Source organism: Pseudorasbora parva, chromosome 2 (genome assembly GCF_024679245.1).
Source record: "Pseudorasbora parva isolate DD20220531a chromosome 2, ASM2467924v1, whole genome shotgun sequence".
NCBI lineage: Eukaryota > Metazoa > Chordata > Actinopteri > Cypriniformes > Gobionidae > Pseudorasbora > Pseudorasbora parva.
In genome coordinates this window covers 38462827-38486808 of record NC_090173.1, presented here as the reverse complement: position 1 = coordinate 38486808, position 23982 = coordinate 38462827, and the positions used below count along the sequence as shown (strand labels likewise).

At 37.1% G+C, this 23982-nt stretch overlaps 4 protein-coding genes across 5 annotated transcripts; 1 reads left to right on the top strand and 3 right to left on the bottom strand.

Annotated features, from left to right (window-relative positions):
* Positions 1-167: 167 nt before the first annotated feature.
* Positions 168-7726, bottom strand: aldoaa (aldolase a, fructose-bisphosphate, a). Of its 2 annotated transcripts, none has more exons than XM_067419368.1 (7): positions 7576-7726; positions 5985-6101; positions 5629-5895; positions 5304-5464; positions 4088-4346; positions 3753-3952; positions 168-667 (listed from the first exon to the last, which is right to left on the bottom strand). In XM_067419368.1, the coding sequence occupies exons 2-7, from the start codon at positions 6094-6096 to the stop codon at positions 572-574; spliced, it is 1095 nt and encodes a 364-aa protein (XP_067275469.1). In that variant the 5' UTR covers positions 6097-6101; positions 7576-7726; the 3' UTR covers positions 168-571. The 2 variants fall into 2 exon arrangements, with proteins under 2 accessions (XP_067275469.1, XP_067275476.1); XM_067419375.1 differs by lacking the exon at positions 7576-7726 and adding an exon at positions 6510-6647.
* A 78-nt stretch (positions 7727-7804) lies between these two features.
* Positions 7805-13658, bottom strand: si:ch211-198p11.6 (uncharacterized). The gene is made up of 4 exons (XM_067419388.1): positions 13586-13658; positions 12298-12408; positions 11930-12067; positions 7805-9592 (listed from the first exon to the last, which is right to left on the bottom strand). Exons 1-4 carry the CDS (start codon positions 13586-13588, stop codon positions 9506-9508), a joined length of 339 nt encoding a protein of 112 aa, XP_067275489.1. The 5' UTR covers positions 13589-13658; the 3' UTR covers positions 7805-9505.
* A 28-nt stretch (positions 13659-13686) lies between these two features.
* LOC137043181 (uncharacterized) lies at positions 13687-16426 on the top strand. Its single transcript, XM_067419356.1, has 5 exons — positions 13687-13897; positions 14748-14942; positions 15027-15106; positions 15210-15264; positions 15470-16426. Exons 1-5 carry the CDS (start codon positions 13799-13801, stop codon positions 16379-16381), a joined length of 1341 nt encoding a protein of 446 aa, XP_067275457.1. The 5' UTR covers positions 13687-13798; the 3' UTR covers positions 16382-16426.
* Positions 16427-16618: 192 nt separating this feature from the next.
* LOC137043175 (uncharacterized) lies at positions 16619-18877 on the bottom strand. Its single transcript, XM_067419345.1, has 3 exons — positions 18166-18877; positions 17883-18018; positions 16619-17640 (listed from the first exon to the last, which is right to left on the bottom strand). Exons 1-3 carry the CDS (start codon positions 18786-18788, stop codon positions 16891-16893), a joined length of 1509 nt encoding a protein of 502 aa, XP_067275446.1. The 5' UTR covers positions 18789-18877; the 3' UTR covers positions 16619-16890.
* Between the last annotated feature and the right edge of the window lie 5105 nt (positions 18878-23982).

The following is a 23982-nucleotide window of genomic DNA, read 5'->3' as shown; positions in this document are numbered from 1 at the left end:
ACAGTCCTGTAGACATGGTTATCATTATGAGAATCATCCTATAAATTTACATTTTTGCACCTGGGTTGGTTCACAGACAAATGTTCAGAAGGAAATGTTCCAGCTGACAGCCATAAAACCTCACAAAGACATATTATCTGAATAACACCACAAAAAAACTAATGGGGTTAGCTGTGAAATATGCTTTATTTTTTTCTTCGCAGAGAGTATCATATTAAAAAATAACAATAATAATATATACCCCTGAAAGGCATTGTGCAAGTCAAATACATAAAAGAACTACGAGTATAAGATCAACATTTCTCTAGAGTTTAACAGTAGAACACATGGGAGTGTTATTAAAAGAAGGAAGAGGGGGGAGATCGGGGTAAAAAACATCCGGACATCAAGTTATTAAATTACCATTATTACTCTTTTTAAGTTTCATAGTTTTGTTTCACATATGGAAGTAACAAACACTAGAAAGAAACAGGGAATGGGTCAAATGATGGAGTTCGGAGCACAGATGTGTTCGGTTCAGTGATTCTTTAGGAATAAGATGTGGATTGCAATGTAAAAGGCTTCTTTGTGATTAGTAGGCATGGTTGGCCACAAAGAGAGACTCTCCAGCAGCAGCACCCTTATCCCCTGAGGACACATACTTCCCAACACAGGCCAGGCTGTTGTTCTGGAGATAGAAGCACAAGACAATAAGATTAAAGTTAATCTAAAACATTAACATATGAAATGCTTAATCACCTCCAGAATAAATTACTCAGTCTTTTAAGTAAAAAATACAATTTAATAATAAATAAAAAAAACAAAAAATTATATTATATATATATATATATATATATATATATATATATATATATATATATATATATATATATATATATATATATATATATATAAATAAAATGTTGGGGAAAGTTACATGTTAAAAATAAGGTGTTACAATATTTTATCACTCCCTAAAGAGTAACTAATTGTATTTACTCTTAGATTGTTGGCAAATATAAAGGCCCTTTCACACTAGAAATCATTTGAATCAGCATCAGACTGAAGGAAATGCAAATTCACACCTGTACGGTTAATAAAGTGAGATTAAATACATAAAGTATATGCTGCATTATTTATCATATTTTATTGAAGGTTTGCCTAATATTCTGAATTTGCATGCCACTGTTTTTATTCGTTTTGAGGAATACTGAAAATAATAACCATTATGTTTACACCGCATACACAACAGTCAATAAATGGGACAACAAAGTAACTTAGTAAAAACAAATTAAAGTAACCATTTAAAAGTATTCATTTTAAAAAGTTCAATTTAAGTACATTTAAAAGTAATTTTATACTTTACTAGTTACTTGAAAAAAAAGCAATCTGATTATGCAACTTGTATTACCCCCAATACTGTATGTATATCTGAGGTTGCGTTAACCAAAGAAATTCCATCATTGATGGAATTTTCTCAGCAGTGACAGAAAAATCTGAAAGCAGTCCATCATTTTGACAAGATTACACTGAGGGCAACCTAATTTTGTAACTGCAATTCTCACCCCTGTCCACTCCTGCTGACTGTAAGGCTGAAAAACTAGCAGATGCCAAAATGTCTAACTGAGGAACAATGACTCTGAGAAAACAAAGGAAATTAACATCTGAACTGTCCCTCACGCACCACTGGAGACGCAGGTCTCACCTCAGTATCAGCTAATCTACATCTTTCCTTGTTGACCCCCTCTCCCCCAATTCCTATGCCCCTCTCATGCTGAGATCCCTGAAAATACACCCAAAATCTCTCTATTGCAATGTCAATCCACACAATTCAAATTTATATGTGTTTGATATCATTTGAAATGTCTCAGTGCGACTGGTACAAATATCTCAACTCCACAGAAGTAAACTAGAAAATCATAAATGTTTTAAGAGTTTTAGAGGCATCTTGCCTTGGTATGATGGGTGTGGCTTTTAGCCATTTGGCCTTTGTATCAATACAAGTCTATAGGACTTGATTAATGCAAATTCCCATTGTGAACTCATTTTTACATTTGAAAGTTTTTGCATCTATTCAGGTTATTTAAAGAAATGTTGTAAAGAGATCAGGGCTTGATACTTTAAACAGGTCAGCCTGTAATGCTGGACGTTTCAAGATAGACAGCATTATGTAATTTTCAGTAGTCAGGTAAACATTTCATTCTTTATTTCAGAGTATTTGATGTTATATGGATTAGGATGCCTTTGAATTGATTATGTAATTGGATTATACATTTACCTGACTGTTAATAAATTGTTACGCTTTGATTGATTCTGACTTGCTCTGAAATTATTCAGGTTATGAACGGGCATAATTTCAACAAAGGGTAAAACAATAATTAAATGTGTAGTTAAACTATTAAATATAAATGACCAAATAACTATTTGGCATTCTAACCTAAATTTAAAACTATGATTAAATGGAGTCAGATAAAGAGGGATTGGAATTAAATCCTTTGTCCAGCTGAAAAGACTGAACGCATTGCGACCTTCACACGCCATTATTAGCCTTCATTGGGACGATTTGGGTGACCTTACACTGACTATCAACAATGCTCAGCAAATGGATTTTCTGAGTTGTGAGACATTGTTTACAAGCTGTTTTACTGACGTCTTTCTGAAGTTGAAACACTGAATGATTACATGAGAGACAATATATGGATTTCAGTAAGTTGGACTGTATCTTCCAACATATTATCTGATGTTAATTTATGTTTATACTGTTCTGTAACGTAGTAAAGAGGAAGGGATGATCGCGTTCACTAGGGCTACACTGATCTCTTGAACCACGTTTAAGAGTGCCAAAACGGTATTTATTGTTAGATTATATATATATATATATATATATATATTAGGGATGCCACAATACTCAGTATAATATTGAACCGTTTGGTACGGCATTCACGGTTCAATACGCGCTTTGGTTTTGCATTTAATTAATTATTTCTATTTCTCTGCGTTTGAAATATTTATATCAGTTTATTTCGGCTCTGTTTGAGTGTGTCATAGTCATATCAAGTTAGGAGTTGTTTAGCCACGTTTTAAAGCTTTGCCGGTTAAACATTTCATTTGCGTTTTACATGCGCTGAGTGCGCGCACCTGTCAGACACGTGATTACTGGACTGCGTAGTCTTACTGCACTAATACTGTCAAACAACAACATATATAAACTCAGTCAGTTATGTCTAAAGTGAAAGTAAAGTTGCGTGACTATGAGATGCGAGCAGGTCTTAGCAACGCAGACTAGTGATTGTAAACGCTTGTCCTTAAAGGGACAGTTCACCTCTAAAATTATAGAGGTATTAAAATAGACACACAAAAAAAAAATCACTAACTGGTCTTGAATAATGTAATAATACAGTAGCTTTCAATCAATGCCTACATTCGTTTAATTTTATACTTAAATCCTACTTTACATCTCTGAGCTGCCACTGTATATCTTTATATACATTTATTTTATATTATACAATACACTAGGAATGTGTACAATGTTTTTTTATATATATATAATAATATTACATTAAACAAATTTGTTATAGTTTTGCATTCATCAATACACATATATAAACAATTTATTAGTACTGTTAATATGTTTACATTCAAAGATGCCCAGACTTTTGTACCACAATTTAAGTCAGTGCTTGAGAGAGAAAAAAAATGGTTACAGAAAGTTTTTGTATACCCAGACCAGACCAGTCGGAACCAGCAGATGATATTAAGTAACTGAAACTTACAAGAGCTCTCTTTGTGAACTCCTCCTGGCAGGCCTTGCCATTTTCCTTCTTGCCACCCCAGGCTTTGAGGGCAGATGCTTGCAGGGCACGGCCGTATGAGAAGGTCAGGGCCCAGGGCCTATGCAGGGGACACTGGTTCATGGCATTCAGGTTGAGTGTGGCCTCCTCCTCACTCTGGCCTCCAGACAGGAAGGTGATACCTGTATCAAGAAGGTGGCAAAAAGGGTCAGGAATGAGGAAATGATAATTACATACTCAAGAAATTATTCAGCAGGCCTATGATAAGATAAAGACTCGGCCATGATTAAGTAAGTAATTGTGGTTGTTTTACTAACCAGGCACAGCAGGAGGGACAGTGCGGCGAAGAGCTGTGACAGTTGCCATGGCTATCTCCTGGGGGGTGTTCTTCTGGGAACAGGCATGCCCGGCAGTCACCATGTTGGGTTTGAGCAGAGTGCCCTCCAAGTAGACATGGTGGTCTGACAGGGCCTTGTACACAGCAGCCAGAACCTTCTCAGTCACATACTGGCACCTCTTCAGGTCATGCTCACCATCAGGCAGAATTTCAGGCTCCACGATAGGCACAATACCATGCTAATGAGAAAGGAGATATGTCAATAATAAAAGCATATGTGGTGTTAAAAAGTTTGGGGTTGGTAAGATTAAGCTGTAAACCGCGTTTCCACCGCAGGAACTAGGTGTGTTTCGACTGCAGTGACTAGGGGCTAAAATGAAGTTCTGGATAAAAATTTCCCCCTCAAAAAGTCCCTGCTCACCAGGTAGAACTTTTTCAAAGTTTAGGAACTTTTGGGGGTGGGGACTTGGGTGCTGCTGATTGGTTGAGTTCACCCAGCATTTTATTTCAACCACTATTTTTAAAAGTCTGTTGCGGTTTGTGCAGTAGGAGTTGTTTGCTATTCGATGGACCTATGACGAGGTTCAGGCTTTATCAATCTTTATCAAAATGACCCATTTTGCTTATATGCGGAGGACGAAACCCAACTGGAAAGTCACACGCAGTTCTACGTCACCAGACTAATCTAATCTCCACGGTACTTGGAGGTACTTAGGGTACTCGGTGGAAACAGGGCAACAGTCACGTATGAATCACCATCATTGATTCGTTTTTCAAAATAGTGTGATATTGACGGTCGCAATTTGTAATAGCCGTTTTCTTATTAAATTTATTTTAAAATGTGATATTCCTGTGATGTCAAAGCTGAATTTCCAGCATCATCACTCCAGTCTTCAGTGTCACAATGTCATGATCCTTCAGAAATCATTCTAATATGATGATTTGCTGTTAATAAAGAAACATTTATTATCAATGTTTAAAATCACTGCGCTGCTTAATATTTGTATGGAAAAATGATGATTTTTTTTCAGGATTCTTGGAGGAATAATAAGTCAAATAAAAAAACAGCATTACTTGAAATAGAAATCTTTTGTAACATTATGTTTTTACCGTCACTTATTATGTGTCCATGTTGAATGACAGCATTCAACAAATAAAAAATATAGTGTGTGGATATACAGCTGTAAATGTCTCACCATCTGGCAGATGCTAGCGTAACGAGCAAGCACATTAGCGTTCTCAATGATGGCCAGTCTAGAGGGAGTTGTGGGAGTGATCTTCAGCACACACCTCCATTTAGCAAAGTCTGCCCCATCCTTCTTATACTGAGCACAACGCTCATACAGCCCATCAAGACCTAGGAATGCAGAGAGAAATAAGGGTTTAAAGAGTCCCAAGCAAACCAAGACCATTCAATTCTGGACAAAGTCCATCAAATCCCAGCATTTAACTTGATATGAAAGGTTATAAAATACCATGTGTTATTTTTACTACCTGATAATCCATTTCATAGATAATCACCTTGTGTGGTGGTCTCTCCATTAGTGCCAGCCAGGGGAACCACACCCTTGTCCACTTTGATGCCAACTACCATGCCCCTCTCTTTAAGGAGCTGGGAGAAAAGTTTGCCATCATCAGTCTTCTGGTAAAGCGTCTCATGGAAGAGGATGACGCCACCAATGCAAGGCTTGACACGGTCGTCTGCGGTAAACAGCAGCTGGCGGTACAGTCTCCTGTTCTCCTCTGTGTTCTCAGCATTGATGCTCTGGAACCTCTTCGCCACGCTACCTGCACAGGATCAACAATACGAGAAGTAAGAAATAAAAGGACGAGCAAATAAACTGGTTCCTGGAAAAAATTTAAAAACCCCAAAGTACCTGTTGACTCATCCGCAGCAAGAATGCCTTTGCCAGGGGCCACAATCCTCAGAGCAATATCGCTCAGCTCCTTCTTCTGCTCTGGAGTGAGGAATGGGTAAGCGTGAGGCATCTTGACTTTAGGGAGAAAGGTGTGGAAAACAGATTTATATGATTTTTTAAATGAAAATCACTCAGATTATCAGTACAGGCACGTGAATCACATTACAAAAACAGTGACCTACGATCAAGTAATGAATCAGGAGACTGATTAAATCAAGGAGCCCAAGCAAGGGTTCAGGTTTGGGTGTACATTGATCGCAAACCTTACCTTAAGCACTATATCTATTATATTCTACAAGCAACATCTTGTTAGCTAGCTCATGCTGCAACATGTCCTTTCCATACAAGCATGAATGACCTTGTGTGGCTCACGTAACAGTTAACTTGTTTGCATCAAAACGGAAAAGCGACTAGCGAGAGAAACATCGGTCAAATATATTTGTTTCCTTGGATGTAGGCGATTAACATTAAGTAAAAACTCACCAAGTAAAAAGGGTTGAGGAAGCGATGGTTTCCGAATCACACGCTCAACGTAGTCACGTTATTCTACGGATGCAATGAATTGCGATAAAGGACGGAAATTACAAGCAATTTTACTAGACTAGGGTAGCTTGACCAATCAAGACGCGAGCCATGTTTCGATGAACAGGGCATAGAGACATGATTGGCTGTTGTGCTTTGAAAGGCGGGTTTAAGAATGACGCAACAAAAGGGCAGTGGTTTTAGGACAATTGGAGGCGGGGTAAACGTTTTTGGGCTACGTGACAAAGTTCACACATGCAGTGGAACCGATCTACTACATGACATGTATGTAAGCGAATATATGACCTTGGCATACGTGTAAACTGCATTTTAGGAATATTTTATCAGGGTATAAATAAAAAACAACGAGTGCGTTTAGAAATAAAATAAGGTCTGGTATATAACATTGCATCTCTGTCTACTGGACATTGAATACCAGCTCCACAAGAGGCTCTTAACATTCCAAACAAACCTCTAACTCCCCCCGCTCAAGTTGCATTCAACCAAAGGCCAAATTAAATATAGAAAATCATTTAATGGCTGAAATCCAGCACTATAGAAGAGGATTTCATTTGTGAAAGATGGTCTGAAACGGCTACTGAAACGGCTCTTTGGGAGGCTGAATTCCAAGCACAGTCAACAAAGCTGGTAAAATATGAATTCATTCTAAAATAATACAGATTATCAGTGTTTTGTGTTTTATGTATTTAAGAAAGAATTAGGAATTATTTTGACAGTTAGTTTGACTAATAATAGGCCTAAATGTGCAAAAATTATTATCATTTAAAGCATTTTAATATTAAAACAATTATTATAATTGTCATTTTTATTTTTATTAAAAAAACATTAACAGCACACACACACACACACACACACACACACACACACACACACACACATATATGCTACTGTCAGATGCTTTTTTTAATAAAAAATAATATTATATATACAGGATACAGTATTGTAGCAATTTACACTTTGTAGCAATTTACAGCAAAATAGCAGAAAGCAGAATGCACATTTTTACCGTGTAACTGGATGAAGTGAGCGAGAGATACTCCCCAAATGGATGCAGAGGAGGTCTGGATAGTCTGTGACACCCGTCTGGTGCCAGATGACCTGTATTTATTCAGACAGTGTGACCTTTGACATTCCGTGGGTTTGGCTAATCTTAGCAGCAGGCAAACCCACGATGAAACTGGAGAAGGGCAATGTGACATTCATGTACATTGGCATGCAGCAAAGAAAGGTTAAAGAGAAAGGCAGTGAGTGGCATGGAAAAGGCACATGATTATTAATGTTGTTGCTACATGCATGAATTATAGTACAATCAATATTACATATTGATGAAAAGGAAGACTGGTGGTCTATAGATGACTGCAATAATCTGAATTGATATTCTGCATGATGCTCTTTAATATTAGTCCATGTACTCCTTATAAACCTTTTCAGCCCACAAGATAACTGTCATCAGAAAGGGATCGACTGTCATGACCTTTCATCTCTTAAATGTCTTCAACATAAACCCTATAATCAGCAAGAGCTCATCATACCAATTCATGAAAGTAAATAGAAAATAGAAAACCTTTATAGACAAGTGTAAAACTTACTTTTTGCAAATGCATGTTTCATAGTAAAATAAATGACGCCACCAGAAAATCAAAGACAATCCAACAATTAATGCAAAAGTGCATTCTTTCATATCCTACTAATGCTCAATAGATAATGAAACAAGTGTAAACAAAGCCTTTTTGAAAAAATCGTTCATTTATTTTAAAACCAGTTTAAAAAAATAGCACATATTTATAGAAAACAAATCTAGACAAAAAAAAAATCAACTTAGGTTTTGCCTGAAAACAGAGAAACAACAGGTTTTCTCTATAAGCCATAGTATGCTGTAAGCATTAAAAAATATGGCCATATACATAACTGTACCATATTTTACATAATACATTATGCACACATAAATCATATTTCATATGTAACAACCAAGATGATGCTGTGTAAACAATTAGATTAGTAAACATTAGAACTAGCTTTTGTTACCCATGTACAGTATTACAGTATACATCACAAAAAAAATATTATTTCCATCTAAAATTGGTAAGTCAGCACTAAAAGTATATGAACGTGTATATACATATAGGTGAACATACAGTCCAAAGACATCTGCGTCAGAATGATACATTTATGTGTGGCATACAGCATGTGTGGTTGATAGATTCATCTCTTCTCTCTGTATAGCTCGTAACTAAAGAACAAATGTCCATCATTCCAAGTACAAAGATACCGCAGAGAGATGTATAGGCTACATAAAGCAGAATTCATTATTGCTGACTAGCACAATAAGAAAAGATAAAAAATGTACATAAATGTAAAAAATTGTAAATAAGACCTTTTGTGCTGAAATGTAAAAATTCTATAATAACATGCTTTAAAAATCCATGGCACGGCGTGAAGTCATGAAAAATAAAACCTTAACCTTAAGCTTCAGTCTTCCATTGTTCTGTAGTAATTGTGTGTTTCAGGAATTAAAGCAGTTTGGAAAACTGGTATCACAGTATGTCCTAAATATGTCCAATACCCATTATACTAGAATAATATGTACTGTGAGTGAGTTTATAGTATATATTATGTTTTATTTAGAATGAGATTAAGCAATTGCGCATGTATTAATCTTCCTCACTTCATACATGACTCAACTAAACTATGTATATTCCCAATAAATGCACATCTAAATCTTTTAGAAGCAATGTTTTAAATGTTAATTTTGTTTAAATCAATGATAGTGAATTGGAGAGATGCTGCAATGTTTCCCTAATGACGCAAACATTACAGAACAACCAAAGATTGAATCACAGTTTCTCTGTCTTTCTTAAAACACACATAAGTGTCACTTGTAGTTTAAGGCATGTTTTAAAGTGAGACGGTCTTCCTCTTTCCCTCCACCCTTCCTTCTACTTAAACTTGATCTCAAAGCAGAAGCAGTTGATGGAGTCACACTCTGGTGGTTGACAGGTACAAGCACAATCCCACATCACACACTGCAATAAAAGAAAATGGACAAGAAAAACCTGCTGAAAGTATGAGGTTTATACCAGTTCTGTTCATATTTATAGGGCTGTTTGAAATTTGTGTACTGTTTATTACTCAGTTAATGTCATCATAATGTGAAAGTTAAGATTAATTACAAAGGCCATGTTAACACTTTTAAAATAAATTTCATAGTTTTATTTGTTAACATAAATGGCTACATACTGACTGTAAAATTTCAAGAGGGACAACAGCATTAAAGTATTGGATTTCAGCCCTTCTTCTGTGTGTGTGTGTGTGTGTGTGTGTTTGTGTGTTTGTGTGTGTGTGTGTGTGTGTGTGTGTGTGTGCGCGTGCGCTTGTGCGTGTGTGTGTGTACACAACACAACTCACTCCCATATTTGTGATGATTGACAGCATGGCAACCACAAAACCATTAGTGTCTAGCTTGTTTGTTAATATTACAGTGACCAAAGACTCGTTATGTAAGGGTTAGGTCCAGTTTATGGTCTCTTTTTCAATATAAAGCATTTGGATTTATCTCAGTTTATTATGGCATCAAAAGTGCTTTCTTTCTATTCTGTATGTCAAGGCTCGTACCACGTACAACGAAAAGTCCAGTTCGGCTCCATACACACTGCACAGAATTTTTTGTAAATGTGATAGTAGCTAACTGCAGTTAATGTGGTTGTAGAACGCAGTTGTCACTCCCGTAAATGACTGGACAGAACAGGATTTAGAACAAAAAGGTGAACTGACAACTGAGTGGCTACATAAGTTAACATTAACTAACAATAAACAATACTTCTACAACATATATTAATCTTAGTTAATGTAAATTTATACATTTACTATACAACAGCAGTTATATATAGATTACTAATTACACTGCTCTGTGTAAAACTTGATTCTGATTGGTCAATCATGCCATCCAGCGGTATTATATTTACTGACAACAACTGGTAAGAAAAGATAATACAGGCTCATCCGGGTAACTAAAGTCAGCGCTATACGCTTGCTAGGAAAAAAACAATTTGTGGAAGTTTTGTGTTTGGCGAGCTAATAAAATATTTAAGGGCCCTATCTTACACTCATTTTTTGATAGTTTCAGCCTGACACAGTTATCATTTTCAAGTCCAGCGGCCCTTTGTTTAAACGGCAAATGCCATCGCACCCATCTGTTCACTCATGGTCTGAAAACGAGGCTTGTTCAGGCGGATTGTTGGCGCGTTGCTATTTTAAGGGAACTGAAAACCACTGTGTCATTGACCAACTGAAACCTGGTTTAAAGCACATATATTTTTTGTGTTATTTAAAGGGCAAGTTAGTAATATGCACCTATAGGCAGCGGGTGCACAACATGCATACACTCTGCTTTCAGTCTTTCTGCTTGCAAATTTCACCATGTAAATAGCAAAATCAACCAAGCTAGCGCAATTTAGGGAATGGGAGATGAGACTCTGATTGGTTTATTACACATTACACCCAAAACACACCCATGAATCATTAAGAGAATAGGGACAGCCCTTTAGGACCATGTGCCTGGCACGCTAATTGTTTTCCCATCCTTAAATTAGCAAAAGTGGTTTCGGACACGTCCTAAGTGCACTTCAGACTTCAAAATAGTGTCCTTTAACTCAATATCAATATTTTGTGTCCAATTATTTTATTATGTTATTATCGCTTTTTTGTTTCATGCAAACGCAGCTACTGCCATTTTGCAACAACTGTTTTGTACACTCTAATAGATTATAAGATAATAAAAAGGTTCTTTTCAATCTCAAATCAATATCTCTTATTGCCATAATTATTTGTGGTGAAATGCCATGTTATAAGTGGTATAACTGTACTGTATCTCATAAACATCCATCTAATTTAAAGTTGCCGCTTGCTAGCAACTTTGCATTTTTAAGACCTAAAAAAAAGTCAATATTTGGTGCCTAATTATTTACTCATATGGAAAGTAGCCAAGTATAAGCAAGATAATGTACATCTAGCCGGTTGTTATTGCAGAATAAACCCTGTCTGGATGTACATTTTATATGACTTACATAAACAATTAATTTTTATTGACTAACAATTGTTAGTAAATGCTATAAAAGTATCTTGCTCTTAGTTAGTTATTGTTAACTGATGCAGTAACTCATTATAACAAACTAGACATTATTATAAAGTGTTCGGTAACTAATTGGCCTTCAGTAAGCATTATAACACTAAGCCATCAAAGACTTGGATGCTTGGATGTTTCCCAACAATTGTCTGAAATTGTCTCAGGTTGTAAAATTGTTGCAAAAACCCTGAAGCATGTATCCAGCTTAAAACAGGAAGAAATTAGTAACGTGACTTACATTAGGGGAGGGGCAGGAGTAGTCCAGGCAGGATCGCAAAGAGGGCGGACGACAGTCACACGACTGGGCACACACTAAACAGTACCCACAAGGAGAGAAACCTGCACAGCAATCTGAACACTGTAGATCACACTTGGCCTGTGAAGGTAGAAAGTTAAGTGTGATCCACACTGCCAACTTTACTTTAAAGAGAGAACTTAAAACAGCAGGTACAGGGATTCAGAACGAGACGACTGTGGAAAGTTTATACTTACTGGACTTACTGTATAGCAAGAGCCATTAATATTTACTCAAGTAGATTGTTCAGCAATTTAGAGTAATGTTTCATGAAGATTTTTCAGAAAGAGGAACTGATGATGCTGAAGTACCTTGAGACAGTGATGACACCACAGCACAGCCGCAAGGACCATCATATAGAGCCCCACAGAGATCATGATGATGGCAGGCAGCGGGAGAGAGAGAGCCCACACTGAAACAGCCTGACAAAGTCAAAGGAAACAGCACTGGATTTCACTACACAGCACTACAGTTTATTTACTACAGAGCACTTTTAGAGAATTGTTTTTATTTTTTATAAATAAACATCTCAGCAAAAAAAATTTAGTTTTCAAAGCAGGGTATTATTTTGTTAGATTATTTAGTAAGATTTATTTCGGTAGGCTTTTATTTTTTGAGTCCCTATGAAATATAAAGTATTCTTGAAACTCTTAGGGGTACTTTTTTTCAAAATAATTTTTCATTTATAGAATGCCTTTCCTAAGGACAAGGACGCTTCACTTAGAGCAAAAACATAACAAACAGTCATTTCACATGAACAGTTATATGGAAAATGGACATTTGCCCAGTACAGAACAAGAGCTAATGCAGTTGCATATAGCAGTGATATCAAATCGTGAAAACATTTCAATCCGTGACAAAGAAGTTAAAAACCGTAACATGGTGTGGACAAGATAGTATAAACATTTGAACACCATGAAGAAAATACACACTATGCCTGATAATATTGGGAGCACAGCACACATTATTATTAATAATCCAGTTGAGCTGTGATTTGAAGCAGATACACATTATATAATATTTTGCAAACAAATAGCCTAGGTTTTGAGCTGTGATTTGATTTATGGTTAGAGGTCCTAAGTGTCAGGGGGAGTGGGTTCCATCGCTTAGGTGACCTAACAGAAAAATACCAACACAGAGAAATTCACACCCAGAATGAATCAAGTGATGGAGAGGGAATATAGAAAAAGTATTTCAGAAAAAGACAGGAGGGAGCAAAACCACTAAGTGGCTTAAAATTAAGCAGAAGAATGACACAGGTAGCCAATGGAGGTTAAATAGGATGGGATTAATATAAACAGACCATATAGTGTAAATGAATAATATTCTCGCAGCAAAATATTAATTTTATTGCAAGCGGGAGATAAGATAGCTGTTAGTTCACCAAAAAGTGTTACAATAGTCAATGCAATATCTTTGATTGTTAATATTACTGATTTGACTGGAACTATTGGATGATAACTGAACTGAGCTGGACGATGACATCACTGTTTTGAACTGAAATGATTTAACCGCAATAATGAATTCTGACACAGTTTGATGTCCAGCTCACAAGTCTTCATTTTAATGACGCAGCAAACACATAACAATTTTACATACCATTATAACGCCCCTGCATTCCAAGTGCAATTGGCCGGGGATTTCAGTTATCAGGAGATTTCTTTAATGTAATAGGCTCTGTGCACAAAGCGTAGTGACGAACTTCCGCTGTCGCCAGAAGTCGGCATTTCTGTTTCCGGTTTTCGAACGCATCGGCCAGAATGTCTTGCTTTACTAGATGTCTCCAGGACCTTCCAAAAATAAGCGTCAGCGATGTTCATCGCATCGTCGATGCCTGGTCTCCTGCTCCGACAAGCAAGAGGGACAAGGGATTTAAACTTTATATATCAAGTTACCTGCACAACTACGAGGGTAAGTAGTTTAATCTAATGTGTTATGCCGGCAGATAGCGGCTAAGCTAGTTAGCGACGTATTCGTTTGTAGTGTAAAGTTAGTATAGAAGTTTGTTTTTCTTAATTTTAAACGCAGACGGTTCTTTTGTGATAATTGTAATCTCAATGGCATTAACTTGCTCTCCTCTCAGTTTCTAATAAAGATCAGGGCACAGGCGCTGTCACTGTCAGGGCATTGTGCTACAGGTCCATGAGGAAAGCAGAGAAACCTCACAGTTTGAGAGTATGGTGAAGCTAGAATTGATAAGCCAGCAGTTGTAGGCTTGTTACTTTAATAGCCCGGTGTTCCTGATGTTCCTGGGGATTTAGCAAAGGTAATCTTGTTTAGTATTATTATAACTCTTAAATGAGTAACGTTATGTAATGAAAAGAGTGGTTAAAATTGACAGGTGAGTTTACTTTGCTTGTCCCCATTCGGGTTACTGCATGCGTTCTTGTTGATGTTATAACGTTAATATTATTACTTATATAACCCGGTGTTCCTGGGGACTCAGCTAAGGGCATTCATGTTTAATGTAATTATATTGTAGGCAGGTAAGTTTCCCTAGCTGGTCCCCTCTGGGTAAAATGTGTTCTTGTTCAAGTTTTCCTCAACTCAGTCATTCATTTAAGATACAATCTTGTATTATTTAAAGGTATTAGGCTAACATGTTTCAAATAAACATTTAAGGATTTTGTTGGCATATTATACTACATAATCTAGAATATTAGATATAGAATGAAAAAACAAGATTATGTCCTAAACAAATGATTAAACAGTGATCAAGCAATGACAAATCAGTATTTAATACTTCATTTTACTTATGCAGGTGGTGTTGAAAGACTCAAGTCCTGTGGAGCTTATTGAACACAGCTGCACATGTGTTGCTGGAGCTGCATTATGCAACCACTGTGTTGCTTTGCTGTTCCAGTCAGCACATTACTCTGAACTGAATATGTCAGTGGTCCCTCCTGTGCTAAGCTGTACTGAAGGGGAACAGCAGTGGCACAAGCCCAGAACTTTGGTAAGTGTGCACTATAATTATAGACCTGTGGCTATATTTTCTAACTACATCTAACTTTTAACTGTATCCTCAATAACTTGATAGGGTATTAAGCCAGGCCCTGTGGAAAAGATGGTCGTGCTGTCTGCTAAGCCAAAGTGTAGAGCAACAACTGAGGGTGTAAGGTAAAAGCTGATTATTGGAGATTTATTACATGTTGCATGTTAAATTAAAATTCTTTTGTGGATATGCCACTTTCCACTCATGAAAGTTTTATGTTCTACACAGGAGCACACTCTACAAAGGCCTGACTGGAGATCTACCTGATCTATCCGTCCTTCAGGTGAGTAGGGATATAACAATCAAATTTCACTGGACAGTTTATCATATCAACCAAAATCTGTAAACCAATATTTCATGATTTTCTGATTACAAATCCATGCATAACACACTGCGGATAGAAATTACAGAAAAAAAGTTACTGGTATGATAATAGTGGTTATTTTATATTATTATATTTAGCGAATTGTTATTTTATTATTTCCCAGGTGAAAGAGGTATATAAAGATTTCTCTATAGCTGAGGCACCGATGATCTGCAGCTTGGGCGTCAGCTGTGAAATTCCCCTGGTCGACTCTGCCCTGGGCAAGGTTCAAGCTGGTAGTCCCTTGTCCTACCAACAACCTGCAATAGCAAACCGAAACCTCTCCTTCCATGCTGCCCCACCACAACCATCTGTGCCTCTTCAGAACTACCGCCTACAGCCATCTAGTTGCATGTATGTCTGTACTGAACCACAACAGCTACACTGTAAGAGTCTGGAGGTCACCTGGGACATGGCACACAAATATGAATGTGCTACCAGAGACCAAAGTTCATGTACTGAATGGCATCAGCTAAGGAGGCATAGACTGACTGCCTCACGGTTTCGGGAGATCTGCCAGGTTCGAGAGAACACAGAAGAAGGTCTGGCGAACCGGATACTGCAAGGGACCCGGCAGACGGCAGCTATGAAGAGGGGGCTCGAATTGGAGGCAGATGCAATTTGGGAATATTGCCAAATGAAAAGGGTCAACCACTACCCCTGTGGATTAGTAATTCACCCTGATGCTCCTTGGCTGGGTGCATCACCAGACGGGTTAATCTTTGACCCTTCAGAGCAATGTCAGTTTGGGCTGGTTGAGATTAAATGCCCAAATGTTAAAAGCTATGTCGACTGCCCATATCTGAAAATGAAGGCAGGCAAATTGGAGCTAAAACCAACACATGCTTACTACTGGCAAATACAGGGGCAGATGTTATTAACAGGGATGATTTGGTGTGATTTTGTTGTTTCAGCCGAGGAAGACATACTCATCCAAAGAATTTACAGAGACAATGATGTCTTGGATGTGATCAGAGAGAAAGTAGACAGGTTTTATTTCTATGTCTACATACAGAAATGTCTGCTTCAGGAGTAGGACTTCAACTAATGTTTTTTTTGTTTAGTGTTTCCTTTTAAATGTTTTATGCTTTGTGTTAATATTAAAATTTAAAATTAAAGATGTTTTTATGATTAATAAAAGTATGTTAACACTGAGCACCCCAAGAAAAAGACTAGTCATTTATCACCATTGTACTAAAGGCAGATGTCTCTGGCACTACAACCGTCTTTAACAGCAAATGATTACATGACCATGCCTGTGATTTTTAGGTGTTTATTATGTTCCACCTTCAAGTTAATACGAAAGTTTACAAAAATATTTACAAATTATATCTGAGAATCATTTTGTAAGTTTAGTTATTCTTATAAATTTGTTAAACAAATAGTTAATATAAATCTCTTTAAAATATGGCAACAGTATCTCACAAATGTATAAACATATTTACTAATTATATCAGAGGCAATTTACAAAATGATAAAATTATTATTTTGTGAACACAAGTAGTTAACAGCAACCTCTTTAGAAAATGGCTACAGTATCTCACTTCATAATCTCCATTTCTTGACCAAAGGTCCATTTTGGTAGTTTGAGAGGAGACAAGCAACTGTAAAGATTTGATTTATGCTCCCTGCAATAGAGAGAGGGATAGTAGTGTCAAAGAGTTTATTCTCTTTAACTCTTCTGATTAACCTTTCGATGTGTACTCTCAAACGGGCAATGGACTGCGTCTTCAGAACATCAACCTCAGACATTTGGGCCTTCTTGGAGAGGAAAGCAGGACGATGAACAGGCCCAGGTACAAGGTCATCCACCAAGAATCCCTTGTCCACCATGATGGCCATGTCAGGTGTTAAGAGTGATGTAATCCCTGACTGACGAAACACCTCTCTGTCACTCATGGAACCCTCAAAGAGTGCTGACACAAAAGTCAGGGCTCCGTGAGGGGACATGCCCACCATAGCCTTAAAGGTGCAATGGGACTTGTAGTTTGAAAAAACTTCGCTCTGAAGGAGCAGGGATGAAGGTGTTTGACACCGAAGCTCTGTACAATCAAGCACTACTTGTGTGTTGCTGTAGCTGCCATCAAAGTCCCGAGGAAGACTGGCCTTCACAGCTGCAGGAGACATCCATATACAGACTGAGCCCAGTAAGCTGTAGAGGAAGTTGGCCCAGGTCACAATGATTCGGCTGACTGTTGCTCTGTGGATGTTAAATCTGTGAGCCAACTCTCTCTGGGTACAGCCAGTGGACAGGTATGTGAGGAAAAGGAAAAGCTCATCTATCGGCAGCAGTTTCTGGGAAGAGATGAGTTTAATGAGTAGGGGTGTACCAAGATAATGCAATACAAACATGTAACAATATGTATCATGGATGGTAACAATCTGTATTGTGTATAATACAGATTGTCACCCAAAAAGAAAATTACTGTGATAGAAAAAAAAAGTTTACAGAGTGAACTTAATTTTAGTGTCAGTACTACATGTATCTCTCATATTGGGGTGTGTGTGTGTGTGAGATTGAGAGAGAGAAAACTTACAGTTGGTCTGGATATAGGGCTTTCAATTGATGTGCTATTTGCATAGGGTTTCTTTGCCCTGGTGACCCTAACCATTTTTGCTGTTGCTGTCTCGATCAGGTTCCAGAACGCCATCAGATGCTCGTATGAGGGGAATCTAAAATACAGTATTACAATCAAAATTAGTTGTTGTCGTCATACAAGCTCAAGAATATGATTAAGATGACAGTGAAAAACAATTACTTGGTCAGTTAGTCAATCAGTAAAATGTTATGAGATGATGTTGATATTACAACTGTCTTACCTGGTGTAAAATCTGATGTCTTCGGGCGACGAAGCAAACCGTTTAAGTCCAAATGAGTGATGAAGGTGAACTGTTTGGAGCTGCTCCCTCAGTGCCTCGATTTCCCTCAACGCATCTTCATACTGCTTTCGGTCTACACATACAGTACGACTGGTAGCGTAGTCGTGGTCTACAACCATCGGAACCATGGCGGGATGCTCAATGTCTTCCTCGGGTCTCGGCGGGTCAGGTTCTGGACTTGGTGGTCGAGATCGGCGCTCCCAAACACCGGCCCGTGACACCTTTGTATAGTTATTCCACTCGAATAACGATGGAACAGAACCTGCTGCTAAAACCCGTCTACCCTTAGCAGAAGTGCAGATTTCATTCTCCGTGAAATGTCGACTGCATACCTTGGTGTGGGTGGTAACCGAAAATCGCGCCCTCCTTATTTTGTGCAACCACTGCGCACGAAGGTTGGTGTCCTTCGGGAAGCGGTGGAAGCTCAAATGGCTGTTGTACCGACTTGAAGCCGAGCAAAGTGGCACACAGCAATGCTCCTTAGACCCACTCATGGTACTTTGAAATCTAGATGTGTCTCGCACATTATATTTCTTTTTCCGTACAACAGCAGCAGCACACATCTTGTTTGTTTATAGCGGATGAAGATAGGAAGTAAACCGGAAACTGATATGCCGACTTCTGACAATAGCGGAAGTTCGTCACTGCGCTTGTGCACGTAGGCTATTCAACCAGATATTTACTCGTATAGGTTCTCAAGCGAAGCTGACCAATGTTGTCCTAGCAACCGCGATACGACTTCCTATGAGTCTACGGCGACATGGAAGGACCAAACTTGATCCACATTGAAAACAAAATAAAAAGTGCGACAGTGAATGAAAACGATTACTGCCTTTAATGCAGCCACAATATTTTATTATTATATACATTATTTAATGTAAACCCTATTTAGCGTTTACATAAAGTAATTGAAATTAATTAACTCGAGATGTTTTTCTTTGTGTCTTTGTAGCCTAATTTATAGTTGGCCTACGTGCATGTGACAAATATCTAGCTACATAAACGTTTTTAATGTTTAGTATAGTCCTAAGTTCTTTAGTGTTCATTTGTTGGATATGTATGCCTGGGGAACTGAAAGACAAAAAGCCTGACAGCGTTTAATAAACTGAACTGATTACATTTTTAATTTATTAATTCGTTAATATAAACTTGAATAACTAAAATAAAAACTTGATAAAATATTTTTTTTTTACTTGAATAACTATTTTTTTAAACTGCTATCCGAAACTTAAAAAAAGAATCCAAGCGCGTTAGTCCACACGATGTCGCTATAGCTAGTGAGAATGTGAACGCTTCGTTTTTTCAAATTTAAGGGGGGAAAAAAAACACATATTTAACATCAAATTGAAGCCAAACAGAAATTGTGAGATAAATATAACATTTTTTTATATCGTACAGGGTAAAACATTAAATTCTACAAAATTAGCTTTTCTATACCGCAAGTAGGCCTATGGCTACCATGTTTTACCATGCCTATATAATGTAATATAATATCGATTTAGCTTAGGCCTACTGCAGTGTGTGCAACAAGCTCATAGCCTAGGCATGTATACATGCATGTAGACTGTAAACTGAAGGATGTGTTATGTAGAGACTGAATGTAATTGAATGTATCATTCTGTCTATTTATTTTGTTGTTGTTTAGCCTATTTTTATTTCAGACCACATTGTGTATTTGACGATTTTTTTTATTTAAATTATCCTTTTTATTTTTAATTCTTACACATGGTATTCTTATTTCTCATGCATATGTTATACTATTTTTTTAATCAATTTCTATTTAAAGCACTTTGAATTGCCATTGGTATGAAATGTGCTATACAAATAAAATGCCTTGCCTAAATATAGAACTGGTTTTCTCACTCTTTATCTTGTTATGGGCCAAAGTTCGAAATGTAGCCTGCTCCATGTATGTTTGTTAAATAACATCACCATGACAAAGCAAAATTAATTTCAACCTTACCTCACATCATCCTGTCACTGTTTCTTTTTAGCTTTAATATTTACACTGGATTTGGACTATTCTGTCAGCGCTCTTCATTTTCTGTCTGTAGTTATTGTAAAAATGTAAAATTTATTTTAGAAGATTCTCTTACCTTTACTTCTTATAGCTGCAGTGAATTAAAACTAGTAATTAAAAGCTATCTTTAATATACATCCTCCTTTAAGCTTTTTTCTGTAAAGATCTTGTTTAATACAATGTGTAATTTTTTACCGCTAGAGGTTGCTTCACCAAAACAAATGGCGCGATTTCATGCATATAATCGGGCTAACGCAACACTTATCATATATACTTGAGTGTGTTGAAAGTTATGCTACTCTATGCATTCACTCATTGTCTACCATCTTAATTAGATCACCTCCCATTCATTTCTTTCTCAAACACATTCATAACATCCATTTCAATCACTATTCCCTGATTTTTATTCAGGAACCTGCTTGTTAAATCCATCACTCATCATACCTTTCCACAGATTTCCACATACTCAAACCTTTTTGTCAAACTTGCTATTTCAAACCATCAAACCAGTTTTCAATCATCATTTAACTCAAATGAACATATAAAATAACAATAACTAAAGATAAAGCTGCGAGCAGCGATGACGGGCCCAAGCCGGGGGCACCGCCACCCCGGTGGCATCAGCGTAACTGTGCACAGCAGGCCAATAGGCATTTAATATGGGAAAAAATAAATAAAGGGACTATGTCAAAGTCATTTGAATTCACCTCATTAACTGCAGCAACTGGTGCTGCTATGACCAGGAACCACAACAGTCACATCTCTGAAATCAATTACATTTTATTCATTAATTTCATGTCAGATGATGTCAAATGTCAATTTCAAAATGAGTGCAGAATACTGTCCAAATGCTGATGTTGTATTATCCTTACACTTCTCTTTATGTGTTTTTGACCTACCGTAGCTTGTGATTGTTCACCAATTTTATGCAGCATTTGTTTTTATTTCAATATGTGTGGCATTCAATATTTTTTTAAAATAAAAAAAATAAAAAATAAAGCCAAATCACAGAAACCGCAAAAATTATTTTAATATCAGTGTCAGGTAAGAGGAATATGCCTGCATACATTTTATGGAAGTGTATTATTAACAGCCACTTTTAAATGTTTAAATGTAATTAAATTTAAAATAACGATATCAAAGTTATCTAAATATGCCATATTTACTGGTCAAAGTCGACCTCTCTAAAACATGCAGCATGTTTTTATACCGCTGAGAATGTGCACGACAGGCAATATGCATTTAAACAGGAGAATATTTGAAAATTGCTCTAATATGCCACATGTATCACAGCAGCTGGTACCCCTATGACCACAAGCCACACCTATTATGAAATTTAAATATAGATTTTTTTTTTTTATGTATTAGGATATAATGGGTCACTTTCAATTATGTGCAAATGTATATTTTGCAGCTCAAAATGTTGTAAGTTCAAAAGGCCAGTATTTAATTAAAGATATAGTATATTTTTTGTTTTTTTTTAAACTTATTTTTCACACTAAAGTGATAGTTATTTGTGATATGAAGGTTTAAATTATGACAATCAAGAGACAAGGTGACACACACACACACACACACACACACACACAACCCAAACAGAGTGAAACTCAGAGAGGGAGAGGGAGGGGGGAGGGGAACGACAGACAGAGAGGCAGAGTCTAATTCCGAAAGAAACAAGATTTGAAACAAACAAAAAAATAATAATCTAAACAGTGGGAGAAAGCTTTTTTTTTTTCTTCACTGTCTGGAAACACTGTTTTGCAATAACAATAGTTTTATCTTCAAAACGGTGTTTTTAAGGACATATCCAACCTGGTTCATAACTAAGGCTATACTCCCACCTTCTTGTTATTCTATATCATTTGCTCTCATTTTCGTCCACAAATAAAAGGCATTAATCTGCTTATTTTTAGGTTACACAAACTTCATTGTTTGAAAAGGAAACTCAAATGTGTTTTTTCTATTGTTACAAATTAACTGGTTCTATAATTTTATTGTAACCCAGAATAATATATTTTTTTATCCTTTAATGCTTGCCAAAGCACACAGCAATGAGCTAATCTTTTCACAATCAAAATGAAGCTGGCACCATCCCCCTACAAACACACTCACACACACACACACACACACACACACACACATACAGAGAGAGAGAGAGAGAGAGAGAGAGAGAGAGAGAGAGAGAGAGAGAGAGAGAGAGAGAGAGAGAGAGAGAGAGAGAGAGAGAGAGAGGCAAAGTGAGATTTAGATTAAACATGATTTTCCGCAAAACAATAATAGTAAAGTCTAAACTGTGGGGAAATGTTCCAAAAGACAATTAAATGTGTTTTTTTTCTTTTGTTAGTAATGTTTTTTATATTTATATTTTTCTATTAATAATTATTTGTATTAACACAATTATTTAACTAATTATATAAAACAATATTGTCAATGCCCTACAAATAAACTGGTTTTATACATTATTTTTTTTATTCAAACCCAGAATAAAATGTTTTATCCTTTAATGCAGGCCAAAGCACAGCATTGAGAGGTAATCTTTTTAGACAGAAGAGTGGCTCTCACACACACACACACACACACACACACACACACACACACACACACACACACACACTGTAGAAATCAGTGACACGTGTCCCCATGAGTCTGTGTGCATTCAGGTTGAAGTCCCCACCAGGCTAGAAAAAAGAACACACACACACACACACACACACACACACACACACACACACACACACACACACACACACACACACACACACACACAGTAGTAATGCTGAAGTATGCTGCAGGCAACTCTTATCAGTTAAGCCCATCCACCATCCCCCATCCACAACACACACACCCACCCACAAACACACACACATACACACACACTCATGTCTGGTTCACTATCTTTCTGGGGACTCATAGACGTAATGGTTTTTATGCTGTACAAACCATATATTCTGTCATCCTACACTGCTCCTGCCCCTAAACCTACCCATCACACAAAACTTTCCTCAAAAGAACTCATTCTGTCTGATTTATTAGCTTTTGTACCCATTGGGAAGTCCCCATGAGTCTGTGTGCATTCAGGTTTAAGTCCTCACCAGGCTAGAAAACCATTCACACACACACACACAGGCAAGGTTTTTTGCTTGAAAACTTATACAATATTGCCCTCTACTGGTCATTTAAGGGAGAGCATGAGTGTTGAAAAAAACAGGGGGAAAAAAACAGAAAAACAGCCAGTGTGATATATAGAATAACCAGCAGGTGGGAGTATAGCCTTATTTATGAACCATTACTTGTGTGCTTATTTTGTGTTTTTTAGGCTTTTGCTACGGGAACACCGTTTGAGATATCCAATAACCGTTCGCATTTTAGCATCTTCTGTATATTTACTTCATGTTGTCCGAGTTTGGAGGAGATTGAATGAATCGCTTTTGAGGAGAAGGTAAAAACTCAGAGCTCGCTTTCCACTTTGTGTTATCTTCCAACCAAATTATCTGACTTCCTGTTGGTCAGAGCTAATGACTGTAAATTAGAAAGTTGTCCGGCTCGAAAAGTACAATATATATACCAAGTTTGGTGACTGCAGATAAAACTAACCCCCCACTTTGGACAAAAGTGACACTTCCTGCTGCCAGTTGGTGGCGCTATAACTTTGACTCACAAAAGTCATATCCATGTGATCGGCCTCTTACAACGAACACACAGCTGAAGTTTCATCAAAATGAATTAATGTATGCAAA

Coding starts and splice junctions, on each gene's coding strand:
- aldoaa (XM_067419368.1), bottom strand. CDS start 6,096: ATGCCTCACGCTTACCCATTCCTCACTCCAGAGCAGAAGAAGGAGCTG. Junction 5,896..5,984: donor TGCTGCGGATGAGTCAACAG/GTACTTTGGGGT, acceptor GATCCTGTGCAG/GTAGCGTGGCGAAGAGGTTC. Junction 5,465..5,628: donor TGGAGAGACCACCACACAAG/GTGATTATCTAT, acceptor CTGCATTCCTAG/GTCTTGATGGGCTGTATGAG.
- si:ch211-198p11.6 (XM_067419388.1), bottom strand. Junction 12,068..12,297: donor GGTGTCATCACTGTCTCAAG/GTACTTCAGCAT, acceptor CTACCTTCACAG/GCCAAGTGTGATCTACAGTG. Junction 9,593..11,929: donor ACTCCTGCCCCTCCCCTAAT/GTAAGTCACGTT, acceptor CTTTTATTGCAG/TGTGTGATGTGGGATTGTGC.
- LOC137043181 (XM_067419356.1), top strand. CDS start 13,799: ATGTTCATCGCATCGTCGATGCCTGGTCTCCTGCTCCGACAAGCAAGA. Junction 15,107..15,209: donor GCAACAACTGAGGGTGTAAG/GTAAAAGCTGAT, acceptor TGTTCTACACAG/GAGCACACTCTACAAAGGCC. Junction 15,265..15,469: donor CTGATCTATCCGTCCTTCAG/GTGAGTAGGGAT, acceptor ATTATTTCCCAG/GTGAAAGAGGTATATAAAGA.
- LOC137043175 (XM_067419345.1), bottom strand. CDS start 18,788: ATGTGTGCTGCTGCTGTTGTACGGAAAAAGAAATATAATGTGCGAGAC. Junction 18,019..18,165: donor GACATCAGATTTTACACCAG/GTAAGACAGTTG, acceptor ACTGTATTTTAG/ATTCCCCTCATACGAGCATC. Junction 17,641..17,882: donor GCCCTATATCCAGACCAACT/GTAAGTTTTCTC, acceptor ATCTCTTCCCAG/AAACTGCTGCCGATAGATGA.